General features: G+C 38.1%; 4 protein-coding genes and 1 long non-coding RNA gene across 7 annotated transcripts in view; 4 read left to right on the forward strand and 1 right to left on the reverse strand.

The window, feature by feature from the left end:
- Positions 1–962: 962 nt before the first annotated feature.
- Positions 963–3,618, reverse strand: LOC132194273 (BTB/POZ domain-containing protein 6-A-like). Its single transcript, XM_059615445.1, has 5 exons — positions 3,435–3,618; positions 2,866–3,087; positions 2,661–2,809; positions 2,372–2,585; positions 963–2,311 (listed from the first exon to the last, which is right to left on the reverse strand). Exons 2-5 carry the CDS (start codon positions 3,082–3,084, stop codon positions 1,478–1,480), a joined length of 1,416 nt encoding a protein of 471 aa, XP_059471428.1. The 5' UTR covers positions 3,085–3,087; positions 3,435–3,618; the 3' UTR covers positions 963–1,477.
- A 320-nt stretch (positions 3,619–3,938) lies between these two features.
- On the forward strand, positions 3,939–9,788 carry LOC132194272 (uncharacterized). The gene is made up of 14 exons (XM_059615444.1): positions 3,939–4,114; positions 4,798–4,877; positions 4,966–5,141; positions 5,651–5,846; positions 5,895–6,014; positions 6,076–6,238; positions 6,311–6,595; positions 6,665–7,023; positions 7,112–7,274; positions 7,342–7,525; positions 7,583–7,809; positions 7,947–8,442; positions 8,515–9,038; positions 9,111–9,788. The coding sequence occupies exons 2-14, from the start codon at positions 4,832–4,834 to the stop codon at positions 9,502–9,504; spliced, it is 3,333 nt and encodes a 1,110-aa protein (XP_059471427.1). The 5' UTR covers positions 3,939–4,114; positions 4,798–4,831; the 3' UTR covers positions 9,505–9,788.
- Positions 9,789–10,074: 286 nt separating this feature from the next.
- Positions 10,075–13,290, forward strand: LOC132194120 (protein RER1). 2 transcript variants are annotated; one of them, XM_059615209.1, is made up of 7 exons: positions 10,075–10,212; positions 10,567–10,662; positions 10,783–10,887; positions 11,325–11,424; positions 11,488–11,702; positions 11,763–11,837; positions 12,687–13,290. In XM_059615209.1, the coding sequence occupies exons 2-7, from the start codon at positions 10,591–10,593 to the stop codon at positions 12,717–12,719; spliced, it is 600 nt and encodes a 199-aa protein (XP_059471192.1). In that variant the 5' UTR covers positions 10,075–10,212; positions 10,567–10,590; the 3' UTR covers positions 12,720–13,290. The 2 variants fall into 2 exon arrangements, with proteins under 2 accessions (XP_059471192.1, XP_059471191.1); XM_059615208.1 differs by lacking the exon at positions 10,783–10,887 and adding an exon at positions 10,933–11,037.
- Positions 13,291–13,551: 261 nt separating this feature from the next.
- The window catches only part of LOC132194401 (partitioning defective 3 homolog), a 37,482-nt gene continuing 27,762 nt past the window's right edge, over positions 13,552–23,271 (forward strand). The window contains exon 1 of the mRNA XM_059615652.1: positions 13,552–13,965. Within this exon, the coding sequence (XP_059471635.1) occupies positions 13,846–13,965 (120 nt within the window). The 5' untranslated portion in view covers positions 13,552–13,845. The remainder of the gene's footprint in view (positions 13,966–23,271) is intronic.
- LOC132194407 (uncharacterized) lies at positions 20,284–22,658 on the forward strand. 2 transcript variants are annotated; one of them, XR_009441542.1, is made up of 3 exons: positions 20,284–21,185; positions 21,713–21,853; positions 22,118–22,658. It is a non-coding gene; the product is annotated as an uncharacterized LOC132194407 (long non-coding RNA). The 2 variants fall into 2 exon arrangements; XR_009441543.1 differs by lacking the exon at positions 20,284–21,185 and adding an exon at positions 21,259–21,395.

Consider the following 23,271-nt stretch of genomic DNA (forward strand, 5'->3'; position numbering starts at 1 on the left):
CAGACTTATAAAAAGTAACTGAAACCTTTAATAACAATTCTAAAAAATTATTTATAAAAAAAATGGCGATGAGATGGAGACAAAATGGGTACATTAACAATCAGAAAGTGTTAGAAAGGTTAGCTGTGTCTTACCTTTTTTGTAGATTGCATGATTTTATCTCGGAACTTGTGACGAATGACGAATATAGTCTGTAAAATGAAAAAAAAAAAATGCATTCTTAATTACATAAAATTTAATTCTTGTACTTACTTTCTTCTTTGTTAACGACTTTTATCTCACTCGTTGATCCGCATACAATTATTGCCATGAACTGGGAACTCGCTCTTCAAACCCACGTCAAAAACAAATTGAAACGAAGTGTAAACTGAATTTTATGGTACATAATGTTATATATTATGTAAAAACTCAATTTGAGTGAAACGTGAGCACGTTATTTATCTCATTAATAGTATATTTTTATGGTTGAACACTGGAACTGCACAGAGCAAAATAATGCCGAACGCGAAAACGAAAACAAACTGAACCAACAGAATGGAGGAAGCGATGATGGCAGGACAGCAACTTGGTAATGCTGCCTATGCCTAGCAATAGCCAATAAATGCATATAACAAGTGGAGAGGGGGATGAAATACAATAATTAATCCAACGTGATGTGTGAGAGTGAAAACTATGAGGAATGAGATGTGGTGGAGGTGCCCTAGCATAAAGATATAATAATGTATGTAATTATGCGAATAATACGTTATTGCTGGCATTGCTGCTTCTGTAATAATTCCTGCTCTGTTCATTATCTCGCTTATTCTTCTAGTTTGCATTAAAATAATGAAGCAGCAATAGAAAAATATACGTAAAAATAAAAGAAAATGTAATAATATATTATTAAAAAAGTAGAAAAAATTTATTAAACTATACAGACATTAAGCCATAAAATGGAAAAATTGTTTCAATAGGATAGAAGCAATAAAAACAATATTGTGTTATGTTGATACATAATTTTATGAGAGATATAAAAGAATCACATCATAATATTAATTTCTTTTTAAATGCAGTTTGTTTTTAGAATTTGTTTGTCAAAGCGCAAAATTAGTGCAAATAAGTGACAAAAACATTTGTTTTGTTTTCAATTTTTTCTCAGCACTGGCATATGAAATTGAGGCACAAACTTTCATAGCATGGTTCTACAAACGTATTTTCTTTAATATGTATGCCGATGCCGTATGCCAGCGCTGGTACTGATTAAATATTATTTTATTTTAAGTAATTTCACTTTCAATTTTTCTAAAAATTAATTGTATTTTCATGAAATTAGAATAATTAGACCCTCAATTTTAACTTTCGACTGCAATTTCTTTTTTGAACAATAATACTGCTACTCTGTCAAGCGCTTAGTTAGACTATTTTCATCCTAACCATGCTAAATAATTAGTTCCTTTTCTTTTAAAAAAAAGCTGTGCTGATTATACTATTTTTCCTCCTATTCAACAGTCTCTAAAATAAGTTGGTAGCCAAGCACAGACTTTGACTCGTCCTCGCTCAGTACTCTTTCTTCACATTTCTGGTGTTCCTCTGTACAAATACAATAAACATGGTCTTCCTCAATTTTCTTCATCTTCAGGAGCCTTGCAGAGATATCATATTCTTGGTTAGCCTTCAACAAAATAGGTTGTGGAAAGTTGATAGGTGTCTTCCGTTGCTTATCATCTGTAACACTTGTAGTTAGGTAGCTGACACTCAAAATTTCCTCTCGACATTTGACGGTGAAGGCAACTCCAGTGGAGATGTTGCCAGACTCCACCGAATATACAGCCAGACCCAGCAAGTAATGGTCTTCGTTAAGTGTGAATCCCTTTTGACTTTCGAGATTTTCCAAGTTTTTCGTTTCATCAAAGAAGAAAATGTTAACTTGATCCTCGAGAAAACCTGGGACTTCTCTAGAGTCTTTCTTTTTACAAAAGCCTTTCGGCATCACCGAAGATTTGCCACAGACCAAGCTCCTCAGGATTTTGAGTTGATGTTGTTCGGTGAGAATATCTGTTCGAGTGCAATGCGCAACAAACATTTTGGGACTCATGCTGCAAAACCTTATCAGGGGCACAAGGCTCATAATTTTACTCCTAATCATGGCACATGAAACCTTTGTAAAATTGTCTCTAGCTTGGTGCATTCCCCATTTTACAAGTGCCTCATATAACTTGTATTCGCCAACGATATTGAGACGATCTGCAAGGAGGATGTCTTTTATGGAAGCCTCGGAAAGAGAGAGCCAACTTGCAGAGTGCATTATCTCATGGAGCTGGTATTTTATTGCCTAAAAAGATAAAATTTTGTTTTTTTAAAGTGTAACTATCACATGATAAAATTTATTCACCACAAAAAGGAGCTCAGATCTTTCTTTGTTGCCAAAGAGTTTGAACATTTCATAGAAAGCACAAACGATTTCTGGACTCAACTTAAACTTCAAGCAAGCAGACGCTGCAGTCTCGTACAAGTAATTAAACTGCCATTTGTTGGCAAAAGTGCAAATGATGATTGCTAGCTTAAAATCATCCTTCAGATCGAGTTCGCCTTTGCTGTAGATGCACCTTTAAAAAAGAAAAAAAAATGGTTTACGTATAAAAATAAGCTATTTTTTTCAATGTTTTTATTTTTAACTTTACCTCATGGCAGTATCAAAGACATCAGGTTCAATGTGAGCAAATACAATAGGATCATCTCGGCTCTTGCTTGCTTCAGCAAAATTTCCAAATAGCATCGACTTGAAGGCAGGGCTTGACATTCCAAGAATCACTCGATGCAATTTAAAAACCTTTACATATTATTTTAAACATTAACTTTTTTAGCTTTTAATTTTTAAATATATACCTTTGTTTTGCCATTTTTAGGATCTCCAACTAGAAAGGAGCAGTCGTACATTTCTTCGTTGACCAGCAGCTGCATGATGCAGTCAGCCCAAGGGATTTTGGCGCATTCCTTTGGCTCAATGCCAGGAGTAGGTTGATTTTTACTAGGTTTTTTCTCCCCGGCATCTTGTGACGACTCTTCACTGTTAATTAAGGCAGCTCCTGCATTATCCTCCGCCATTTCCTTAGGAAGTTTTAATTTGATGTATGAGAAATGAAATACAAGAAAATGTTTTATGAAAAATATTAGCAAAATAAAAAAAAAAAATTATTAATACATAATTATGTAGAGACTAATATTTTGTATGTACGCATACATACACATAATTTGTAAATTATTTAATATTATGTATGTATTATGTAAATCTCAAAACCACAGGCAGGCCGACGCGGTGTGTATATAATATGCAAAATATTATGAATCAGAGATATTATATTGGGATAACTCTGTAATTGCACAAACATTTTATAATTAAATCGATGCAATTATAAATTATTCAATTAATTAATCGAGTACATAATTATATATACCTCCTGCAGTTCCTTCTCTGATGATCCAAGATCAGACCAAAAAAGTCGAATCTATAAAGGCCTAAAACATAAAACTCTTGTCTGCAACTGTACAAATCCACTAAAGTTGCACAGTTGGAAAACTTCTCTCTTTTCTGACAATTCTGACCAGATTCTGACTTGTGTGTGTTGTGTTCTTGTGTTTTACAAGGGTCACAAGGGAGATGGGAGATAGGTATGTGCGCAGTTACTGCAGTGCATTGCGAGAGAGGGAAGAATATTGTGGAATTTTAGAATTACTTATAGGCGCATTACTATGTAATAATAATACATATAATATGTACGGAACGAAATTCTCTTTTGTTTTGTATGACTTGTTCACATTCCATCCTACATTATCGTACATAACTACATACACATAACATGCATAACATAAAAGAGAGAATGCAACTTAGCTGGTGGGGGGTTAGGTGGCTTTGAGCTGCTAGCGCTTGATGTCCTTGGTGCCTTGGTGGTGACTGGTGAGCAAGCAGCAGGAGCAGAGCAGAGCAGAATTCACGTCTTGTCTTGCAAGAGTGCAAGTACTGCAAGTTGCGTCGGGCTGCTGCTGCGCTCGTTTTCGGATTTGCGATCTCGCCGGTTCAATCTTAAGCCATCTTCAAACGCATTCGCTACACTCTCACTGGCACTCGCATTTTCCGGTATGGATTTCAAATTTTAACATTTTAATTGTGTTGAGTGCTACAAAGTATCCGTATTTTTCACTTTGAAAACATGGTGTGTGTGTATCATAATTTTCGCATCAAATTGAATCATGGAGACAGACATTATGTACAAGCAGAATTAAAAAAAAACCGTAATTATGTATGCTTACATAACTGTGGACAATCGGCAGTCATGTCGCCTATTTTTTGCAAATTATGAATTTTGACTACACCATGTGAACTCAGTTTTACGTATGTAATTGTGCTGCTCATCCTAATTAGAGGACAAGTTCGGTTGTACTTTTATTAGCCAGTTTGAGAGACACGCTAAATTAAATTCGTATGTAACTTTATATGTTTTATAAATCATTCTGGAAAATTTGTGGAGTCGTATTATTGCAACCATTTTGCAAGAGTACACATGGAGAATTTGAAATTGGACCAAGGAATATATTGGAAAGGGTCGAAATCCCATTGTTGGGGGATGCATTGTTCTTTCAAAGCGTTCTTGTTTAACTGACTTTTGAGGAAGATTTTCAAAAGATATTATACAAATTCTTTTATGGTTTGAAATATCTAAAAACAAATCTGTCCGACTCCGAAACCTGTATTTTTCCACCAGAATTTGATTTTATTTCAATCATTTTAATACATATCTTTAAGAATTTTATTTATTTCAGCGTTTGATGACTGGAATCTGCGACTGGAACTAAAATGCGTGGCTCAAATTGGGAAGTTATAACCCCCAGATATGAAAGAGGCAGATATATTTCCACATACATTTTTCTTTTCTTATTATTCTTATTTTACTATATATTTAATTAATTTCTCTCTGTATGAATTATTAGAATCGGAGGAAATCATTGACGTTGAGGTGGGAAAAGTCTCCACTAACGAAAAGCCTTGGTCGTTTTCAATCAAAGTCCAAGGCGACCAAACAACATTCAGTTGCCAGCTGCAAGATGTTCAAGATTTACCCATTGCTGATCACTTCACGAGACTTGCAGACATTTTACATGGGAAGGTAAGGTGTTATTTTTGTTATGTCAATAAAAAAAATTAGTAAATAATAGTTATTTGCACAATTATCATATATTTAAAAAAAAAACATACTTTTCTTCAATAATTTTTTATCTTAGTGTAATTGCACAATTTTAGTGTTTTACTTCTTGACAAAAGTTAAGTAAAATATTAGATCCATCAGTGGATTTTTGAATGATCACAAATCATAACAATGTAAAAATAGTGTCAGTGACGGATTGAAATTCATGGACTGAGCCAGACTGGGCAATATTAAAGTAAGCTAGAAGAATTCCTCCGCTGCATCCCCAATATCTATAAATTATATGATAACTGAACAATTTAAAATATTTTTGAAAATGACGAGCAACAACTTATCTTATTTTTTAACTTTTCTTATTGCAGAAGTTGCAGCAAAATTTCTTGATTATAAATAAAACTTAAAATTAGCTGCTCTATATTTCTCATATTCATATATTGTTGACTTGATCAAATTTAATATCAAATTTTCAGTTTGAAATGGTGATCCTGGGTCACATTAGAAAGACCCGATTGGTACAACTGCTGATGCCATATAATGGATCCAAAAAGGATGTTGCTCAGTATCTTACAAATTGCTACAAGAAGCAAGACTTCCAATTTCGTGAACTGGTCGTCAATGCAGGCATAGCAGACCCACTTCCCCATGTGGAAAAGTTCTTTGCATCAAGTAAGCAGTTATAGCGTTAAATATTGTAATTGTAATTTTCTGCGCAAGTTGAAAAAGAGATACTGAGGAAGGAACAGCAGGCAGCTCAGATGAATACAAACTCACATTTCAAATATTCCACTTCTGATGAGGCTCTTCAATCAGATTCAGATACATTCACCTCACACAGTAAGTGGAATATAATAATATTGATTAAGCTTCAGTGCCAAATTTTTGGTTATTTTCATAGACGGTCCAAATTACAACCAAAAGTTTTCTAAGGGTTACAATTCTTTTGGTACTGTGGAAACTCAATATAACACTGGATTGCCCGAGATGATTCATGACCACAAATTGAAAACTGCTAATTTTCCAGTAAGACCTCCCTCACCAGCCAGGTCAGGCATATCAAGGTTAGAAATTTTAATCCTACATATTTCACAGCTTTTGGCACACTTAATTGTCACCTAAAATTATTTTTCCAGTGTCTTTTCCTCATCATCACTGCAAACTCCCCATAGTTGGGAGCCTCAAAATGTGAGCAACACCAGCACCAGGAAATCTCTCGTTTCTCCTACGAGCTCGTCGGTAGCTTCAAAGTCCGTGCTTGATAGCTGGCAAGCCCCGATCCAGGCTGTGTTTGCAAAACAAAATTTGAAACAGTTGAATGGCTCCACAATCTGCTGCTACATCACCCACATTGATGATCCAGGAAATTTTTATGTGGCTCCAGAAGAATCAGATGAGTTTCAAAAGCAGCTGGAAGCCAAGTGAGTTTTAATTTTATATATTGGGGTGAATATATTATACAAATTTCCATTCATTCAATTAATTTCCAGGTATGGAAAAAGGCCCAAAGAAGAATTTCCCAAATTATGGAAAAACAAAGCTTTTGTGGCATTTGTAGATGGTCAATGGCAACGTGCCATTGTCGCTTCTCCTTATTTGGGACATACCATTGAAGTGTTTCTTGTGGACACTGGAAAATTGCAAACCATCTCTAAGTGGGCCCTACATCGTCTAGATCATGAGGATGCTGCTGTCCCACCAAAAGCAATTTGCTGCACCTTGCGAGGCGTGCATCGCCAAATCTGGTCACATAAGGAAACTGAAGCTTTGAAAAATCTACGTCGTGTTGAAGCAATTTTTGTGTCTGATTTTGGAGATCTGAAAAAATTCAGTACAATCATCACCAAAGGTGACTATATATATAGCGTTATATCCTTGTTTATTATGAAAATGGAATTTAAAATCAAAATTAACAATGTGTTATATCATAATTTAAGCTGATGGAACTGTGGTAAACTGCTTACTGGGCTCTCCTCCTTTTGAAATCTTGAAGAAAACCTACGTGGTTGTGAAAGATATACAATTATTCAAAGGGCAAGAATATGAGGCAAGGCTGGTTGGTCCATGGGGCAGGAGAATTTCCCTGCAGCTCAAAAACAGGTTTGTGTTATTGCTTTAATTTAATTATTAAAGCCCATGACTATACTGAAAAAAAAAATCATTTTAGGGACGAAGAACTGAAATTTTTGGAGGAGCAATTGAAATCTGCAGTGGGGTGTGGACAAGCTGCTAGCATCAGGGATAATGACTATATTGTAGTCTTTGAAATTCCATTTCATCGTCGAGCAATAGTGAAGAAAATGATGTTTAACTCAGCAACCGTTCTTTTTATTGATCATGGCATCACAAAGGCAATGCATTCCTAAAATATGGCATTAGGCAGTGCCTGAAATAATATTATCTTTTAGGAGGTGCCCTTGGAGTCGCTGCAGCCTTTGCCTGAACACTTCATGATTCAACCAGCTTTTGCTGTTCCATGTATTGTGGCCGAGGGGGAACAAATTTGGCCTCGTCAGGAATTCATCCAAGTCAAAGTCATTGAAACCAGGGGAGGGCAACCTGTAGTTGCTTGTTGCAGAGATTCTGATTTTTTTGAAACACTCAAAGACAGCAGCCCAACAATTTCCTCAAAAAAGTAATATTTGATTTGGTTTATGTGGGATTACCTTTTTATGTGAATAAATATCCATATCATAAATGAAAATGTTACATTTTGTTTCCTGATAATGGAGGATAGTTCAAAATTAATAAGATAAAAAAATATTTTTGCAGATCTTTGGCAGCATCATTTGCTAACGTAACAGGTTTGACAAACCTGTGCAATAGCAAACCCAGAGAAGCAGGAAGAAAAAGCAGTGAGAAGGCACTTCAAGCCACTGTCACTCATGTGCAGTCTTCTACCATGGCATTTGTTCAACTTGACTCCAGAAAAAACTGGCTTTCTAGGCTGGAAGCTGAAATCAATGACCTCAAACCTTTTCGACCTGTTGATAATTCACTTCATGTTGGAGGTGTATACTTGTCTCAAGACAACGGCCGTTGGCTTCGTGCAGAGGTGCTTCCAGATGGCAAAGCTCTATTTTTGGACTATGGACACAGAGGCTTACTGGGGAGGGTCTGCCACCTACCTGAACACCTCAAAATTGAAGAACCTGCAGCAAAGCTTTGTCTGATCCCTAATGACATGCGGGGACTTTCAGAAGGCTCCAAAGTACTTGTGGCCCTTTCAGACGACAAGAATGAGATCATCCGTTTTTCTTCGGAAGAGGTATTGTATATATAATTTAATTCAAAACCCAAAATATTTATATACAAATGGAAATCACTAAAACAATTATAGGAACAAGCAGTTGAGCCACATGCAGAAACCAACATTGTCCAACAAAAGAAAGTGGCTATTGGAAGCTTTCAGCCACCATGCACTGTTTGGCTCATCACGGAGCCTCAAATATTTGAAGAGATGTGTGAGCGTTTGCAGAGCCTAACACCGCAAATTCCCATCTCAAAACCAGGTTTGGGCGAAGTCTACGCAGTCCAACTAAAGGAAGGCTGGTTCAGAGGCCGAGTTACTAGTGTGCAGCCCCTTGAAACAACTCTGCTGGACTCTGGACGTAAAGAAGATCAAATTCTGACCATCATGCCCTTGAGTTCTTTCCTGAGGATGGTTGAGCCACTTGCAAAGCCTTATGAGCTAACTGAAGATGAAATCACTGCAAAGTGCACCTACAAACTGCAGAAAGTCTTGACCTCTGGTCAACGAGCTGAAGCTCTTATTCTCAACGGAGTCTTGCACGGGCTGTGGGTGGATGGCCAGAATGCTCTGGAGGCTGCAGGGCATTTGATTAAAGTGGAAGTTGTTCACAAGTAAGTATAAAAGGATAAAAATTAAAATTACCCAATAAAGGAAAATTAATATATCACTTCTTAAATTATTAGGGACACAGATGGAGCTGTTTGGGTGAGCCGAAAGACGAAGGCTGAAAGAAGAACTGAGAGACTTCAGCCCCAAGCTCCAGGGCTCAATCCTATCATTGGAGCAGAGCGCGGTTTACGTTGTGTGGCTCAAAACTTTCATGATGGGCGTTGGTATAGAGCCGAAATCATGGGACATACACGTTTCTTCCACATTTTGCGTCTCATTGACTTCGGAACTCTGGGGGAATCAGTGGATCTTAGAGAGTGGTGGGGCAAAAGTGACGTAGATGCCCGTAAGTACAAACAACTCAAAAATAAGGTGGAAATTGGGCAAGTCCTGCTGACTTCTAAAATTCTTTGGTCTGAAACTGAGAATCCTGCCTTGTTTGACCTTCAAATGACAAGAGTTGACTGATGTTAACGTTTGCTGTATTCAAAGTCGCTCTGAATATTCAGTTATGTATTTTTTTCGTACATAAAGATTAAATAATTCTCATTCTTTAATGAATTAAATTGTTCTAAACTGAAACGAATCTGTAACAAAATATATTGATATATTGTTTGGAACTAAAAATTGACCAAAAGAGCTACTTATTTTGTCAGAAACTGCTGTGCTCAGCAAGATCGACAGAAAATTTGGGCTCAATGTTTTCATCAATAAACTCCATCTTCAAGGAAAAATGAAGATGATGCTATAATATTTTGAATATTTTATTGCTATTTGATTTAGTTTGTATCCAAATATTAAAATATTTATTTACACTATTTACGTCAACAAGACGTAACAGGTTGTTTCCAATTAAGTATAGAATGTAACAAAAATTTTGATATAACAATAAGATTGGTCATTTGCCTCATTTTCAACCATAAAAGGATTAAAAATCCTAAGCCGATCTGGAAAGAATGTGGTGCTATATTATCCATGCGTCTTTCGCGCGGGTATGGTTCGAGCGTGGCGCTTTGTTTGAGCGGAGGCCGTCAGAACTGCATCTTTAATTTTGCCTTTTGCTAGTGTTGATCATGGTCTCACTGACGTGGATGATTTTCAATTTACGTGAAGGAAAGTGTATTTGAGAATTTATTTGGACACCAAACGGTGCAACAAGTTTTCTGGACTAAGAAGGTGAGCATACGGAATTCACTTTTATAAATTTCTTATATTTAAACGGAGCGAAATGACCTGTTACAAAGAAGTGCTGTTTTCCATTCAAAGACCCTTGAGGAAAAGAGCCTACTGGAGTTCGATTTTTGTACCGTATGCCTTTAAAGCTGCGCTCCATTTTCGATTGAGGAGCTAATCAAGAAGCATTGACTTCGACTTTCGCAACAGCAAGTCGATAAAGAACACAAATGGCTGATAAAACGCGAGAAAATATAATTCCTATGTAAATGCACCCTGGTCCTTCTTAAAGACACTCCCACTTTTACAGTTGTCCATTAAATTTTTTATTAAATATTTCATGTTTTTTTTCTTCAGTTGAATAAATTTGGCCAAGGCAAGATGTTGCAAGAACCGGCAGATGGGGGATCGGGGCCAAACACGATCGTTTTGGCGTGGAAAAGACTTCAACAGGTAAGTTAATTAAAATTTAACTTTCCTCGTCAAACAAAAGTATAGCAAAACTGTGATGTGAAGTGAACACAAAATGAGTCATCCAATGAAATCATATATATTATGTACTAATTTTTCTAGCTGTATCAGCTACTTTTGGATGAGTGGACACCGCACGTCAGAGTGCGTTGGGCTGCAACAGGAGCCCTTTTATTCACATTAATTTTCAGAGTCATAATATGCCAGGTATTACATGATGTGTGACCCTTTGTTTTGTTTCTGTGTTGGCAGATGTACCAGAAAAAATTGGACGATGTTACTCCTTATACGAATGCAAGATGGATTTTTGCCATCATACTAATTCTCCTATTCCTCGCTAGAGTATTTTGGTTGCAGGTACTAACAAAGCATTTTGTTTTCCTACCTTTATTTTAAGTGTTCTGTGCTCATAATAATTTATAATAATACACATGTATTTTATTACAAATAATCAAAATATCACTCGCAGATTTAAAGAAAATATATATACAGCATGAAATAAAAAGTGTGATTCCGTAATCTCTGCATCATATTTATGCAAAATATTATTTAAGTTTGCACAAAAGATATTGCATTTTTAATACTGTAATATTTAATATGTATATGACCTGCAATTGATTTTCTTAATTTTTTATTTTTCCCAGGGCTGGTATATCGTGACATATGCGCTGGGAATATATCACCTCAACCTGTTCATAGCATTCTTATCACCAAAAATAGATCCTGCCATGTCAGACTATGATGGTAATTTTTTTACCTCATTAAATTCTATTTTATACGTAATTTTCATATCCTTATATTTTGTAGATGATGGTCCAGAGCTCCCAACTAGTAACAATGAGGAGTTTCGACCTTTTATTAGACGGCTACCCGAGTTCAAGTTCTGGTACTCGGTGAGCAAGTCGACGCTCATCGCTATGGTGTGCACCATGTTTGACTGCTTCAACATCCCCGTGTTCTGGCCCATCCTGGTCATGTACTTCATCACCCTTTTCTGCATCACGATGAAGAGGCAGATCAAGGTAACAGCAGCAGGTTCATCGAAGTGAATTGAATTATTAAAATCAATTTCCTTTTTGCAGCACATGATCAAGTATCGTTATCTGCCGTTCACCCACAGCAAGCCCCGATACCAAAATCAGCCTGATGCGGCCAAGGTGAATAAGTGAAACATAGTCACTACTTCTACTTGTCTTTTCCGATCCCTGCAACTTATCCAATGACTCTTACATGACCAGCTAGTTAAATGATTTCTACCACTCAGCAACAGAGGGAATTTACTTTTCCAAGACTCATAAATATTAGTTGCAATAAAATGAATTTTTCTGTTCTGTTCCTTCGTTGCGAATCAAATTTTGCTACAAACCTGGTCATTAAAATGAAATTTGATTTTGCCAAAATAAGAGTATTACTCTTACCTTTTAAGAAGATTTTAGGGCTTTCCAACTACTCAGAATTTCAATTTTAGTCTCTTGTGGAGTAATGAAATGTGTAAATAGGCTGATGCTGTTTTTTAAATATATAATTGCTAGTTTGTAATATTTGTAATGAAATTCACCCATAATACAGCTAATCCAAATCTTTTGTCTGAAGATGATTGGAATTTTTGTTACAAAAATTTAAATAAGTGTTGCTTGCCTGCGTGGAACGAGAACGACTCGGAAAAGAATTATGTCACATTGCCAGCATAAACAATTCTGTATGGGCAGTGCCTTACAATTTGAAAGCAACCCTTATAAAAGTCAAGTTCTCAGAACGTCTTCATGCTTTCATCCTGGCACACTTGATTAATTATGAATCGTGATGAGTGGAACATGTTTGTTGTCAAAATAATGTAGAACAAAAGGACACGTTGAGGAAAATATTAATGGAGATGAAATTAATAAAAATTCACAACCAGAGAATTTCCCCTGCTAATTTACAAAAAAAGTCACTTACTACAGATATTTATTTTTTGAGGAGCCTTGATTATCATTCTCATAATGGTTTTCGTTCATTGCTTGCAGCCAGAAGCTGCTCCTTTGGTTGCTGATATTTGAGAGCCTGTGTTTTGCGCTGGACACACCATCCTCGGCATGTCTTAAAACACGCCCGCTTAACTTTCCTAATTTGTGACCAAAAGCATGCTGCTAAGTATTATATCTCATTTCGGGACGAATTTTTGTTCAATATATAAATCACAATTATTGCACTAATGAAATTGACAAGATCAAATGAAAAAATATTGGAAAAACATAAAGAGTTCTATGAATTAAAGTTTTTTGATTGTGTATAAGTGCAAGTATAGTACACGGTTGTTGTTAAAAGTTTCCTTGCAGTGAGAGAGAAATGTTAAAATGGAGCAAACTGAAAGGCTCTCAATTGCCATTATTTAATTTTTTGCTGTTCTTACAAAATTTTCTAAAATAAAAAATAAAGGATGATTTTATGCACAATAATTTTAAAGAAGTTTGTCGACTCTGGCTTAATTTTGATACAACAAAAACAATGAGAAATAAATCAAAATGCAAATCCTCAAAAAAGTAAAATAACGTTTGTAGTGACGATAAAAGTCTGTTTAATTACCGTTCGTTTAATAAACTTTTGTAATGAATTTTGTAAAATAAGTGATTATTATATTTTCAATTTCTATATATATATATATTTTTAAATTCATATAAACCAAAATAATTTGAACAATTCTTAACAAAAATTAGATCTCTGCATGGGAATTTTGTGCCGGTTCGTGCGCCAAATATATTTTAAATTCATGTCCATTTCCAAATTATTGCAAGCTCCGTCCGAAAGATGGCACGATGTGTGCCTCCGTTGGAATCGGCCCTCGCGGGGGGTGGGGGAGCAAAGGTATTCGCTCGCTCGCGCTCACCGCCGGAGCGAACTCGGTTGGTTTGAGTGGAGCATGCAGCACAGCCGTTGTTGCAAGCCAAGTGTTTTTGCATCGGTCGTCGTAGTGACAGCGAGGGAAAAGTGGACGTGTCCCTTCGCGCCGTCCGACGGGCGTCCAGAATGAGTTACCGCGTTTGACTAGAGACAAAAATCGAGTCGGCGCCGCGCGGACGAGATGCGAGGCCCCGATCAACGGCACCGCTGAGAGAGAAGAGAGAGACCTTCGAGTGCATCAACAATAACACAGTGCCCATTTTCCAGTAAAAAAATTTAACAAAAATGAAGGTGACGGTCTGTTTTGGCGGCGTCCGAGTGGTCGTGCCGTGCGGACACGGCGACATGCTCGTTCGAGACCTGATGCGACAGGCCACCCTCAGATACCGGAAAGCCACTGGAAAGGTAAATTATTAAATTTTTTTTTTTAAATTAAATTATATATATATAAAAAAAAAAATTTAAAAAAATATTTACCTAAAAATTTTGATAGGAAATTACTAAGGGTAAATTTTCCTTATCAAAAACTAGAAGACAAGTAGTGGGAGTTTGAAATTTGAAAACAGCGGAGGCGAAAAGTCGGTTGGTGGATCGGAACCACCCCCCTACCACCCTCTAGCACCTGGCCCGCATTCGCTCATGTATTCGCGCGCCCCTTCCTTCCTACTGACGGCAAACCGGAACGGCCGTTGGATGGCACGTTTGTTTTGTCTGCATATTCGAAACAATTTACCTTTTACGGTAAAAAGAATTATTATGCACATTTTGATTATTAGTGAAATTAAAAGATTTTTTTTTTAATTTTTATATTTAAAAAAAGCAATTTTTGGAAAATCTATTAAAAATTATAATAATAATGTATGCATTATTATTATTTATTAAACGCCACAGCCGTGCAAAACTATACAATTTCAAAAAATAGAAAATACAAATAAAATAAAAATATCAATTTTATTTTTAAACAAAATTTTTATAATTAAAAATTAATTTAATTTTTTCCAAAAGGAAGCACAGTTCGCAGACAATGTTTTCGTTCGGTGACCTTGTCGTCCGCTCGTCATGCTTTACTTTTTGCCGCTTTCGTCGCGAGACTCGTCTCTAATAATCGACCTTCGAAATCAGCGTGGGGTTTTGAATCGCAGCGGAGGAAATTTCGTGGGTCTGACGAGACGCTAGATTTCTCGAAAAGTGTGAAGAAAGGATGTGGGCCAGAGTTGAAAAGCGCACCCAAGAGCATTAACCAAAAGTCACGAGCTGAGGATTATTTCGCGACAGTAATTCGGTCACGTGAGCTCGAAACGAAGCGAAATGAAAAAAAAGGAAAGAGTTTTCGTGACTGTGCGAATCTGCTTTTACTCTCATTGTTAGACGGGCTAATTAAACTACAATGACAACCACGATCGAGTCAAACGTGATTTTTTTATTGACAAGAACAAAAGAAAGACCTCAAGGAAAAATTAGTTTTAATTTTTATCAATTTATTAGTTTTTATCAAAAATCATTGATTACAATTGATCATTGATTACAAATGAGAAAGCAAGCAAGAAAAGATCATGAAAAAATTTTTAAATTTCTTCTTTTTTTAAATTAAAAATTTATTTATTCGGAGCAAAATGAAGCAAAATGATTTCATTTTGCAATATTAATTTTACAAGTTAAAAAAAAACGAAGTTTTTTATAAAAAAAAAAATTAACTTTTGTAAGAAGAAAACTGAATTGAGCGGAATTCGGCATCGTGATTCATTTTTTGAAATTCTTCCTTCTCCCTTGACCAGGATTGCAACACAAGAAAGAATTTGATATCTGGGCGTTCTCTCTTTTCATCCCCGAAACGGAGGGAGAAAATCATATAATGTTGCGGTGCGGATGTCTATTCTTGTTCTCTGAGGGGGTGGACTATGGCAGCCTCGGGGGTGATTCTCAGGCTGAGCGGCAGGTGCGCCGAGATGCATTTTACATTCTATTGCTTATGATTCTTTTTTTACATGCATCTTGCTCACCTGATCAAAACGACGGTGAAAGGAACAGTCTCTGGCGCGCTCGTTACCTCACAGATTCCCTTCGCGGGTCAAGCAACCTTGCGACGACCACTTTTATAATTATTTCTCGGGCCCATAAGAAAAAATATAAGAACGGCCGCATAAATCTCATTCAAGCGATGAGCGGGGGTGTTTCCGAACGGCCTCAATGAAAGATGAAAACCTTCTCTTAAGTGTACACTTTCTTGACTTTGTAATTACACTTCAATGATACAGGTTTCATCCAAGACAAATAAATATTCCTATGAAATGTGCGAAAGAACATAATTGAAAGGGGAAAAAATGCAAAAATTTAATTGATAATTCAGAATTTTATATTCTTTTTTATGCCAGCAGATTATTTATTAATTTCAGAAGATCAAAAATTTTAATTATAAGAAAACTTTTAGTAGAAAATTAATAAAATGCAAAGAAATTTATTAGTTTGGTGAATCATAAATTTTGTTACTAATCTTTTTGTGTTTTTGAAAAGACAGCTTGTATAAAATAATTTGTTTCTTCTTAGATTTTTTTTGTAATTGCAGTTATTGAATCAATTTAATCTTGGCCAAGAAAGATAGAAATCGTCCACACCAATTTTATTGCAAACGGGTATTTTTTTTTATAAATTTTGCTGATAATGGAGTAATTTTCTCTCTGCTTCCTCGTGATTCCTACAACGTATGATGAACTTTGAAGTTGTTATAGACGTTATTGTTTGGGTCGGCTGCGTCAGTGTGCTGCAGTCTCAGGGTTTCAGGTTGTTGGAGGAAACGAAAGACGCTTGCGCATCCGAGTGGATCGGCTGGCCTACAATTTTCGAGACCGATTCCTGATTCTGCTCCCAGCGCGATCGCATTTCAATTTGGCGAGCCGGAGAACCGCATTATTTACGAAAATTACACCGATCGACAATGGAATTAATTTTTCGTTCGTTACGCAACGCCAGCCCGACGTTTGTTAATTCCTTTGGCTGCCCACAATGTTTTTTATTCGTCGGGGGGCGTTATTTGCTTTTTCATTCTTTTATCACTGCGCTTCTCACGCTCTTCTCGACACAGCAAGCCTCGTTATCGGTGACAAGAGATAAAAAAAAAAAACTATGAAAAAGTTGTTTAATAATGAATAGGCTCAGCAGGAGCCCGTTTTCGCCCAATTTTCGGTATTCCCTCGACGTTTGTCAACTTTTCTCGGCGGTCGATTAATAGACTTGGCAGCAAACGAAAATCGATGTTGGATTATTGGAGGAGTTTATATTTCATGTGGCTGCACCAAGAAGTGCTGCTCGCGAGATAAGAGAAATGGGTTACTCGCGGCCAAGCTTTGTACCCGCGAGTTTTTCTCTCGTGGCCCTTCTTGAGGGCTCTTTATCTCCCAGAGACGGGGCACTTTGTCAGCCGACAGAGCAGCGCACTGTTTAGTCTCGGCGCGAACGGAAAAAAGTCGCCTGCTCCAAGCCACAATTTCCAGTTTTAATTAAAGTGAAAATTCGTGTTTTTGCTTTTTCGCCCCGGCGCAACTTGCGTACCTCCGGGCCCAAAGCTCTAATTCGCGCTAATTAAAAGCGGTGCCGCGCCTCGTAGCGAGCACGGCCGACACGAAATTTCCTCCACGTTAGCAGCAAACGTTACCTAGCTTCAGCCGTTTACGAATTAAAGTGGTTGGAAGCACATGAAAAGCACAATTTTGTTCTTTAAAAAAGGCAAAAAAAATTATCAAATTTTAAATCAAAACCGCTAGAAAGAAGCGAATTATCAAATCTTACGAGAACAGATTCTTGAATGAATAAATTATATCCAGCATGTTAAATTTTAACAAACATTGTAAATTTCTCTCGGAAAAGAGATTTTCTTTATCATGCCTAAACAATAAAGTTGCTCATCATCACCCAGGAAGCCAGATTTCATTTCATCAAAAATGCTAGAATATTGTTTACAATCATCATAAATTTCTCAATATTTTAATCTTTTATCTCTTTCATTGTGTTCTGTAAAACCTAAACAAACTTACGTAATGTACTTGCCAGAGATGGAAATAATTCAAGTTACTTTTCTTTATTCTTGAGCTTTTAATTGTAAAGTCAAACACAAAAAGAAAATTCCTCATAAGACTTTTTATTAAAGATTGCAGATAAAATTGTCATTCTGTCATGTACTGAGCCGTTTTTGGGACAAATCTAATTTGGAGCGCTTTGTAAAGATTATTTTTTTTCCGTCCGTGGTCGAGATAAATAGACAGAGGAAAACGGACCAGCAGTTGGGAAATTGGGTGATTTGCGGCCGGCGGGCACGAAACAAAACTGCAGAGTAAAAAGCCGGCGGAGAGTGGAAAAGCGCTGGTCGGAGCTTTGTCCAGACGGACCTTTTGCTTGCCTTTCAAGTGCACGCCCGGAATATCAAATTGTTCCCCAGAGGGTGGTTTTGGCAACGTACTTGCTGAAAAACGGAGGATTTATCAGGATAGACAAATTTGCTCAAAATTTTTTCCAGGGGCTTCAAGGAGAGCACATTTTTGTCAGACTCATCATTGCGCCGTTGAGCTTTCCTCGGTGCCAGAAATATTATTTTTACCTGCGCTTCATTCCTCACACTGTCTGCGGGGGTGCTTATTTCGTCTTTGAAAGTTCAAGGGGCGAGAGAGGATTTGAAGCAAGAAGGAGAGAGAACAAGAAAACCCAGCAAAGCTTTAAAGTAAAGTCTCGCTCTTTACAATTCTTTAGAAACTTGCTGACGAGTATTAGACAAATATGCGAAAAGCTGCCACTTTTATACTTTGGTGGCTCAAAACAGTATGTTGGGAAATTTTTTTTTAATCAGTTTCAATGTTGATAAAAACATAAATTCGCTGCAGAATTATTAAAAAAATGTGACCAAAACTGGTGTAGCTGTTTATTTATCTAAATTTAATCAAATTTTACCTTTTAAAAAAAATTCACTAAAAATATTCCCTCTGAAAAGTTAGAGGCTGGTTCAGTTCACTCTGCTTTAAAGTGATGGAATATCACCGCAGTGGCTCGCTCGTCCCATGCAAAAATTGTAACGAACTTTGCCAAACTAACCGAAAGCCTTCCTTTGAGCGGCGAGGCTTCCGCGCCAGCAAACGCAACTAATTAAGCCTTTATATAATGGCTTCTGGATATAAATTAGCATTAAACTTACGCAGGAGGCTCTTTGTTTTCGCATTTATCCCAGTTTTCGTGCGGCTGAATAATGCATTCGCCGCTCCATATTTTTTGGTTTACGCTCCGAAAACTCAAGCTGGGCAAAGAACGAGTCGGTTAGGAAATGAAATATTTAGGCGGCGCGCATCTGTTGTCGGATGCTGCTGGTTTTTCTCGAGCAGCCGCTTCTGTTTCACACGTGCTGGGAGACGCAATTTGGACCATTTGTTTCTTCCCTTCTTCAGAGGAATTTTCTCAGCAGTGACACTGTACTTTGTTTTACTCTCTCCTCATCCTTGCGAGGCCGCCGAGAACGGAGAGAGATTATCTTCAAAAAGAATTCTCTCGCAGGCAGTAAATTGGATTTTAAGCGGGAGAGCGACGGATTTTTCTCCGTCTTTCCACTAAAAGCAGCAATTGTTGTGTCTGGAAAAGCTCGACGCTGCTGTCACAAGCGAGACGAGCGCATTTTCCACGCCGCCCAAGTTTAAAAGCAAAGTTTATGGTTTGGAGAGCGACATATCGATTTGCCACTGTACGGTTGCTGTCCGTGTTTTCGTCACCAAAGTCCAGAACGAACATAATGTGACAATGACTTATTCAATCCCTTTGTTAAAAAGCACATTTTTATTAAATAACAATATTGGAATTTAAATTTCCTCAATTTGCCTCAAATGATCAGGATTTGAAAATAATGATAATTTTAATTACTCTGAGTAAGTGAAATTGAGAATACTACTGAATTTAAAGTTTTTCATTGGTGATTGATGTAAAGGGAATTTTATATTATTTTTGTATAAAATATTATTCCAACCAGTCAACTAGAAAATGTTGGATGAGAACCGAGAGTGCTTTGAAAACATATTCGTGGCTTCTCATAGCTATTGGGAAGTCACTCGTGCACGTTTTATTTTTCGCTCATCTTTTTTTACCCTTCCCGTTTGTTTTGCCTTTTGCCTTCCACCGCACGTTTTGTACGCAATATGGCGATTGTCTTTTTACCCTTCTGGTGCTCTCTTGCCAATCACCATTATTGAAATGCAAAGTGTGTCTTTGCAAAAAGTTGAATTCAGAATGAGCCAGCAAGCACGCTGTGAATGATTCGTGCACCAAAGAGCACAAAGGAATAACAATTGTGCTTATAGACGAATAATGGAATTGATGAAAAGTTAATATTTTTTATTTTTAAACAAATTTCTGGCTGCGACGATCGTGCTGGGCATAAAAAAGCTTTCACTGATTTTGCGCATCGGACGGCCGGGAAAAGAAGCCTTTGGTGCATTTTTACGTTATCATGATACCTGCGGTATGACTCAACGCTGCTGCTTGTTTAGTAATATTAATCACAACTCCATTTACACGGGCGCAGCCATTTTTCCTCTTCACCGTGCATGAATGTTTATGAATAAAACGTGCAGCAAAATCACTTTCGCAGCGACTTCGGTCGCTCGTCTGGTGATGCGCTTTTCGCCTTTCAAGGCCTGCTGGGCTGAATTTTTACGAATATTCCGCTCCAACGAGCCGCCACGCCACCGAAAAGTTCATTTTATTTTTAATCGCATCTTTGCGTGAAATAATATTTTCGTACGCGCGATTGCTCTCTGGGCACAGAGGAGGACCCTAAAAGGGTTGGATCCGCAAAAATAACACGAAAGTCCTTTGTGCAAAAAGGCTGAAAGGCGGGCGGCGACCTTCAGCCGTTGACAAGCTGACAAAACTCGCTCGTGGGCGACTCGTTTTATTTCATTCCAGGTCAATCGGTGCTGCAACCCAGAAGTCGCGCTGTTGCTGCTCGAAAAATGCGCAAATTGAGAAGAAGAAAAACGATGTCTTCCTATATCGGCGACATCGACCCAACTGACATGGGACGAAAATTACATTTCTCTCTGTGTCTCCAGAGAAAATGGAGTGAAATTTTTCCGAGCCGATATTCTGTTGGGAAGATAAGGACGGATCGCCAATAAACCAGAGTGTTCTTCTCTCGGCTCAACCCTTTTTTTGCTGAGAGAGTAAAATTTCCAATAGGGGAAGTGCGCAGCCCTGGCGCTAGAGCGTTGGTGGCTGTCTTTCGAACTTTTTGCACTTTGTCAGAAATGCGGATCCCGGTGACTAAAACGAGTATAGCTAACTGAATACGTCATGGATACCTTAGGGGCAGTAACTGGTGGTGGCCGATGAAACCTGTGAGAGTTTACAGTTGTTGCATCGCACCGCGGTGGAGCGTGGGGATGTCGAAAAGCAGCCAAATGTTGGGCAGATCGGCTTCTGCCGGAGTGCCTCGCAGGCGCATGCGTCAGCGACTTACGGCGTTGGCCGAAAGTGTGGTTTTGCTACTGGTGCTAGCTTCACTGAACTGAACCAGCTGGCTGAAGAAAATGAAAACAGCGACCGGCGACGCGACCGCTCATTTTTAGAGTGTGACTCAACTTTCCCGTCATTTTTCACGAGTAAGTTTACACCAGCACTGCATGGTCTTTACGCTTAAAAGCCAAATCGAATCGCCGACCCGGCTAGAGTCGACAAAAAGCGACAAACGAGAAATGGTTCGTGTACACGAGGCACACATTAATATTCGCAACGCAAAGACTCAGCCAGAGGGTGAACGGGCGGAATAAGGCGCAAGCAAAGATTATTTCTTGGTGTTCCGATTTTGAATTGTGAGCTACAAACCCATTCTTACACTTTCTCGTTGCATATTTTGTCGTGGTTTTACTTGCGATTCTGCTGATCTCATCAAACAAACTTTTTATCACCCGTCGCCATTCGCCATGTGGTTGCCTTAATATGCATACATAAACAGAATGGTGCAATTTACTTTAATAAAAAAGAATAAGCGCGTGATTATAATTGAGTTAATATGTGTTGTATTAATTAAACTTGAAGGGGGTCAAATGTAAAATGTACATATTGTCTTTTGCGATTAAAGTTTATCTTCATTAAAAGTTAGTTCCTCATTCTCGATTTCTTCTTTCAGGCCTCCGCACGAGAGCGATTTAATTGTGTGACGACTGTGCACATGAGTGTTGGACCAGAAGTTATGTTCCTGCCAGCAAAGAGTATCGGACATAAGAGAAGGCTGCTGCAATGCACTCGTCCTTGATCTTACTAACTGTCGGTAAGATAAATTTGCCCCGAGTGAAGCCCTTTCGACTCTCGCAGCCTACCATCCAACTACCTCTGCCCACCCAATCCAACCAGTATGTTTATGGAATAAAAATTTGATATCTTGAACAAATCTCTGAATCCATCCTTCAACTTTTGACAATAAAATTTTTTGTACAAAGTCTCTTGATGTGCCCTTCGCCTTTAAACACTGGTTTGAATTTTGGCACGTAAAGTCGGTGTTTCTTTTTTTTTAACTGTGAATTTCTTTTTCCAGGCTGACTGCAGTGGATGGGCGCCCCAGTGGTTTTTGCAATTGATTTGCCAAAAATTGAATTTCTCGGATGAAAGAAAGTCGGAAAGAGCACTCGTCCCAAAATTTCGAGCCGCTCCGTGCCAGGCGGCGCTCCACTCATCCTCGGCAAGTCGACTGTGTCTCACATTGGGTAATTAACTAACTCACTCCCTGCCTCACCCCTTCCAACTCTGCTCCCCAACCGCCGTGCCAAGCATTATTAAACTAATCAAAATTTCTTTGACCAAAAATCCCTTGATGCTCCCATCGTATTTTACCACTGCTTTCAATTTTGGCACGTAAAGTCGGTGTTTCTTTTTTTTAACTGTGAATTTCTTTTTCCAGGCTGACTGCAGTGGATGGGCGCCCCAGTGGTTTTTGCAATTGATTTGCCAAAAATTGAATTTCTCGGATGAAAGAAAGTCGGAAAGAGCACTCGTCCCAAAATTTCGAGCCGCTCTGTGCCAGGCGGCGCTCCACTCATCCTCGGCAAGTCGACTGTGTCTCACATTGGGTAATTAACTAACTCACTCCCTGCCTCACCCCTTCCAACTCTGCTCCCCAACCGCTGTGCCAAGCATTATTAAACTAATCAAAATTTCTTTGACCAAAAATCCCTTGATGCTCCCTTCGTATTTTACCACTGCTTTCAATTTTGGCACGTAAAGACGGTGTTTCTTTTTTTTAACTGTGAATTTCTTTTTCCAGGCTGACTGCAGTGGATGGGCGCCCCAGTGGTTTTTGCAATTGATTTGCCAAAAATTGAATTTCTCGGATGAAAGAAAGTCGGAAAGAGCACTCGTCCCAAAATTTCGAGCCGCTCCGTGCCAGGCGGCGCTCCACTCATCCTCGGCAAGTCGACTGTGTCTCACATTGGGTAATTAACTAACTCACTCCCTGCCTCACCCCTTCCAACTCTGCTCCCCAACCGCCGTGCCAAGCATTATTAAACTAATCAAAATTTCTTTGACCAAAAATCCCTTGATGCTCCCATCGTATTTTACCACTGCTTTCAATTTTGGCACGTAAAGTCGGTGTTTCTTTTTTTTAACTGTGAATTTCTTTTTCCAGGCTGACTGCAGTGGATGGGCGCCCCAGTGGTTTTTGCAATTGATTTGCCAAAAATTGAATTTCTC

Source organism: Neocloeon triangulifer, unplaced genomic scaffold (genome assembly GCF_031216515.1).
Source record: "Neocloeon triangulifer isolate White Clay Creek 2 clone unplaced genomic scaffold, ASM3121651v1 ptg000006l, whole genome shotgun sequence".
Classification (NCBI taxonomy): Eukaryota; Metazoa; Arthropoda; class Insecta; order Ephemeroptera; family Baetidae; genus Neocloeon; species Neocloeon triangulifer.

Excerpts from the sequence above, each read along its gene's own strand:
- LOC132194272 (XM_059615444.1), top strand. The coding sequence starts at position 4,832 with ATGCGTGGCTCAAATTGGGAAGTTATAACCCCCAGATATGAAAGAG. Across the intron at positions 8,443-8,514 it reads TCCGTTTTTCTTCGGAAGAG|GAACAAGCAGTTGAGCCACA; the intron begins GTATTGTATATA and ends AAACAATTATAG. Across the intron at positions 9,039-9,110 it reads AAAGTGGAAGTTGTTCACAA|GGACACAGATGGAGCTGTTT; the intron begins GTAAGTATAAAA and ends TTAAATTATTAG.
- LOC132194273 (XM_059615445.1), bottom strand. The coding sequence starts at position 3,084 with ATGGCGGAGGATAATGCAGGAGCTGCCTTAATTAACAGTGAAGAGTCG. Across the intron at positions 2,586-2,660 it reads GTCTTTGATACTGCCATGAG|GTGCATCTACAGCAAAGGCG; the intron begins GTAAAGTTAAAA and ends TCTTTTTTAAAG. Across the intron at positions 2,312-2,371 it reads GATCTGAGCTCCTTTTTGTG|GCAATAAAATACCAGCTCCA; the intron begins GTGAATAAATTT and ends TTATCTTTTTAG.
- LOC132194120 (XM_059615209.1), top strand. The coding sequence starts at position 10,591 with ATGTTGCAAGAACCGGCAGATGGGGGATCGGGGCCAAACACGATCGTT. Across the intron at positions 11,425-11,487 it reads TGCCATGTCAGACTATGATG|ATGATGGTCCAGAGCTCCCA; the intron begins GTAATTTTTTTA and ends TATATTTTGTAG. Across the intron at positions 11,838-12,686 it reads ATCAGCCTGATGCGGCCAAG|CCAGAAGCTGCTCCTTTGGT; the intron begins GTGAATAAGTGA and ends CATTGCTTGCAG.